General features: G+C 40.1%; 1 protein-coding gene across 1 annotated transcript in view; it reads right to left on the bottom strand.

Moving 5' to 3' along the window:
* Positions 1 to 1,000: 1,000 nt before the first annotated feature.
* The window catches only part of LOC106867985 (uncharacterized), a 42,140-nt gene continuing 38,117 nt past the window's right edge, over positions 1,001 to 5,023 (bottom strand). Inside the window, exons 16-17 of the mRNA XM_052968505.1 lie at positions 2,279 to 2,420; positions 1,001 to 1,071 (exon numbers count right to left, since the gene is read on the bottom strand). Coding sequence (XP_052824465.1) covers positions 1,001 to 1,071; positions 2,279 to 2,420 — 213 coding nt within the window. The remainder of the gene's footprint in view (positions 1,072 to 2,278; positions 2,421 to 5,023) is intronic.

Below are 5,023 nucleotides of genomic sequence, written 5' to 3'. Positions count from 1 at the left end.
ATATATATATAATAACCTCTTCTGCTTTAAACAATTCTGACTATAATATTCTGACTAAACAAGGCAGAAATGAAAAAGTCATGGCTGGGTACGTATTCCTCATTGAAAAGTTGAACATTTTTTTATTCGCAGAATACTGTAATTTCCATTACTTCAATTATTTACATTTGTCCTTATCTTGATTGTTGTTAACACAACGTTTCGGCTGATATATTCTCCAGCCTTCATCAGGTGTCTTGGAGAATTTTCGAAGGCTGAAGAAGGCTGCTGAAGGTTGGAGAGTATATCAGCCGACAAATATCCATCAAATGTAAATAATATAAATAATATACGTAATTCCTCATCTCTCAAATATAGAACTGAACTGTAATTTCCTCTGCTTAAAACTCAAGGAAATTTTTGGAAAATAATAAATTTACAGTCCATGGCCAGTGCAAATCATTGGAATAGCTTGTAGCTTTCTTTCTTTTTTTCTTTGTTTTTTTTTTCTTCTTCTTTTTCCTTAAACAGTGTCTGCAGATAATAATGTCGTCTCTGTGCGACTGTTGATTCACAACAGCCCTTATTCTCTGCCTTCTTTACTCCGAGCAACGTCGGGTATTTTGGTTAATGTGTGTATATGTGGTGGGATGGTGGGCGAGAGCCGACCGTGGATTAAATATGTTTTTTTATTATTCAATAACTTGGGCAGCGCTGCCACTCGGACCTGAGAAATCAGAACTCGAAGCGAAACAACTACAAGAATTTTGTCTGGCGCACTACCACCTCTGTTAATTCGCTGCCAATATTTACTCTGTGTGTGTGTGTGTGTGTGTGTGTGTGTATCGGCTGCCAGTGTTGAAAGCATCGCGGTATTCAGAACATTATTAAGCGGGTCCAGTTTATACAGCTCCTCAAAGTACGTCTGTATCTGTTGCAGGTGAGAATGTCGAACTTGTTGACCGCTTCATCTTATCTCGGCAGTGTGGTCCATAGCAACATTAGCTTTGAGTCCGAAGTCCTAAAAACGAACTTGAACGTCCTGGTGCAGTGGTGGACTCACTGGACAAGGACCTTTGGCACTACTGATATCTGAGCAAGAGGATAAAGGTTTGGATCTTTATGTCTCTGGTTCTCCCTGTCCTGCTGTATAGCTGTGAGACTTGGACACTCTCCAAGGGCCCTTAGCAGTCACTTGAGAGCCTTTGATATCAGGACGCTTCGGAATATTGAGTTGCCATTGGCAGGATTTTATATACAACCAACCACTCTCTTCGGAAACTGGGATGCGTCCTGTTGTATGGTTCGGAAGAGGCAGCTCAGACTGTTTGGCCATGTTGCCTTATTTTCCGAGTTAGATCATGCTTACCGTTTTCTCATCTCTGAGGATTTGGCTGAGGTGATGGCTCAGATTAATCAACCATATGCCACGTGGTCACGGCGGATGATGAAGTATCTCGCGGAGATGGGGACGACCGGAACATTGCTCAGAAGGTTGCCTAGGACGACCCGAGGCAAATACCGACAAATGGTGGATGCAGCGACGCGCTGCAAGGGTGCATGCTCTCGTTCCTGGCCTGAACTCTGTGTGTGTGTGTGTGTGTGTGTGCATGAGGTATGTGAATGTGTCAGAGAGTAAAACAGGATTGTATCTGAGTGCGATGTTTTGTATGGCAGTCTTCTATGGCTGTATTCTTTCATCCATGAATTTCGTTCCGATTTCTTATAACAGCTCTGGGCGTCTTCAGGCCTCCAGAAGCAAAGAGACCAATTTATAATTTTTCATTCAACCATGTCCGATGATTACCTCTCCTTATCTGACAGGAAACTGTTCTGTAACATTTATTGACTGTTATATTAAAAAATAATGTATGAAGGCAGAGAGCTAGATAGGCAGGAACTGTTTTGAGTTCATTCCTTACCATTTTGATTCCTTATAACAGTCTTCATAATAATTCTTTTTAGGAAATTCTTCAGGGCCCCATTTTTGAGTGTGCAGATTACGATTATACTGATGAAAACTTTTTAATTTCTTTATTTACAAAAATACGAAGTCTCTACCAATTCAATAAGTTGCTCGTAATTGTTCTACATCTGAACGATGGAAAATAAGAGAACGGAGCAGATTCTGGGATATCAACCAAAAATACTTTCAGTCAGTATTATAATAAGCTAAAAGTAAACGTGAAAATCTCTATCATATTTTCTTGATTTTACCCATGGTGGCAAAAGTATACTTTCAAAGTTACTCTTCATATAACGGATAACTATATATAAATTTGTAGTGTAATGGATTCACAGAATTGTGTAGCTTTCACATAAAGCTCCTCCAAAGGACTCGGATAACAGACTACTTCGTAATCTAATACAGAGGAATACAATGCAGAGTTGAATCGTTGGTGCAACGAAGATGTTCTGGTGATCTCATGAGCTTTCTTTATCTGCATTGATTTGAGAATATACAATTGTATTTTATAATGCATTGCATGCATATTAATTCGGACATGTAAACATAATTTCTTATACACTGAAATTATTGTTACATAAAGAAGGCTGTGAAATGGCTGTTATCCTAAAGATGACAGTGGTTAAATAATATATTCACATAGGCGGTTAAATAATATATTCACATAGGCGTAGGAGTGGCTGTGTGGTAAGTAGCTTGCAAACCAACCACATGGTTCCGGGTTCAGTCCCACAGCGTGGCACTTTGTGAGTGGATTTGGTAGACGGAAACTAAAAGAAGCCCGTCGTATATATGTATATATATGTATGTGCGTGTGTATGTTTGTGTGTCTGTGTTTGTCCCCCCAACATCGCTTGACAACCGATGCTGGTGTGTTTAGGTCCCCGTAACTTAGTGGTTCGGCAAAAGAGACCGATAGAATATATACTAGGCTTACAAAGAATAAGTCCTGCGGTCGATTTGCTCGACTAAAAGGCTATGCTCCAGCATGGCCACAGTCACCTGACTGAAACAAGTAAAAGAGTAAGAGAGTATATATATATATATATATATATATATATATATATATATATATATATATATATATGGTGGTTGTCCCCTCCTTATGCAGAATCTGACCACCTCTTGAACCTACACCTTAGGGTCACCATAACGTCTGATGTGGCTTTTAAAACCACACAATCTATTGAAAAGACACCCACATAGATTGCATATCCGGTTTGGACCACCAAGAGTTGCAGCTAAGTTCTGATCTTTGTGGATTTTAAAATATCTTTTGAGGCCTCTGTTAGATTTGCAGACCTTATGGCATACATGGTACTGAAATGTGTGCACAGATATATAGGCAGTGTAGTTGGTAGAGTTTCGTTTTTCATGGATCCACAAATGAGTTTTGAACCCAACAAAAGAAAGGCATGGTCTGTCACAAACTGTGCACACAAAAAGGTCGCTGAGATTCACCTTCTCGATCACAACATTCTTCTTTAAATCTCTCAAGTCTTGCATCATCCTGGCCTCCTCAAAAGCTTTCACCTCACTCCACACTTTTGTTTGCCATCCAGCTCGATCCAAAGCAAGGGTTTCTATGGCCTTTGGAGTCATTCCAAGTGACTTCATGGTAGCCCTTAAACCTCTATTTAGGTCTACACTGATTGTGATTCCCCTCTGCAAGCTCACCATATTATAAACCATAATAAAGGGCTGCATTGTTTGCATAAGAGTGAGCTTTGTTCTATGTGGGGAGGAAAATGGATCGTTGATGTATAAAAGGGGGGAAGTAGGGGACAAACCAAACCCTGTAGAACACCAGAGATGATTGAGAGAGGAGCAAGAAAAGCTCTGTCCACATATTCCACAATGAGTGAGATACGACGCTACTAATCCAAAAGAAAAAAAGATGGATGAAGCCCAGAGGCAGGAAGCTTTGATAGATTTGCTTATTAGACACAGTCAAAAGCTTTGCTGATTTCCAGAGTAACAACATTGCTTTCGCCAAACATCTCTAAAGCGAGACTCCATTGGAAAGTGACATAGAAGACTAAGTCACCAGTGGATCTGGCTTGGTGGAAGCTACACTGGTGGTCACTAAGTGGAAAGAGAGAATGTCACTGTTAATGGATATCTTCATTAATTTGGAGGTGTTAAAAATAAAGTGTACCTTCTTCAGTAGCCAACCTATGGTCCCACAACACCTCCAGTCTGTATCCAGGGTTTACACTAGACACATGCTGTGTGGACTTTCTACTTATTCTTTTTCAGCTGAGTATGTTTGCTTGTTGCTTGTGCTGAGATGGTCAATAACGACACACTTCGTTGGCTACGTGAATAATAATGATAATCATCATCATCATCGTTTAACGTCCGCTTTCCATGCTAGCATGGGTTGGACGATTTGACTGAGGACTGATGAACCAGATGGCTGCACTAGGCTCCAATCTGATCTGGCAGAGTTTCTACAGCTGGATGCCCTTCCTAATGCCAACCACTCCGAGAGTGTAGTGGGTGCTTTTACATGCCACCGGCATGAAGGCCAGTCAGGCAGTACTGGCAATGGTGTATTTTACGTGCCACCTGCACAGGAGCCAGTCCTGCGACACTGGCAACAATCTTGCTCGAATGTCTTTTCACGTGCCACCGGCACAAGTGCCAGGAAGGCGACACTGGTAATAATAATAATAATAATAATAATGATGATTGAGAAGTACATGGAACAAATAGGGGCTGCAATAATGGTGGAGCACTTGGAGAAAACAGCACTGCTTGGAACCGCTGGAATACTCCGGAAGGTGCTCGAAAATTAAGAGGTGTTACCTTAGTTCATTGGTAGTGAACAGCTGACACTGTAGTACATCTCCAGCGTTAGAAGCTGTGCAAAGGCAATGATAGTAATAATAATAATAATAATAATAATAATAATAATAATAATGGTGTGAAATAACAAAAATTGATTATTGTAAGAAAGCACAACAACAATTCGTTAAGGAAGGAAGCAGATATTTTCATTAAAAAACTGTTGACATACATTCATGATTTCTTTATTGATATTATAGTCGAGGGTAAAGATCTTTGAAAAAAAAA

The sequence above is a fragment of the Octopus bimaculoides genome, chromosome 6 (assembly GCF_001194135.2).
Source record: "Octopus bimaculoides isolate UCB-OBI-ISO-001 chromosome 6, ASM119413v2, whole genome shotgun sequence".
NCBI classification, from domain to species: Eukaryota; Metazoa; Mollusca; class Cephalopoda; order Octopoda; family Octopodidae; genus Octopus; species Octopus bimaculoides.
This window is presented reverse-complemented; position numbering and strand designations above follow the sequence as displayed.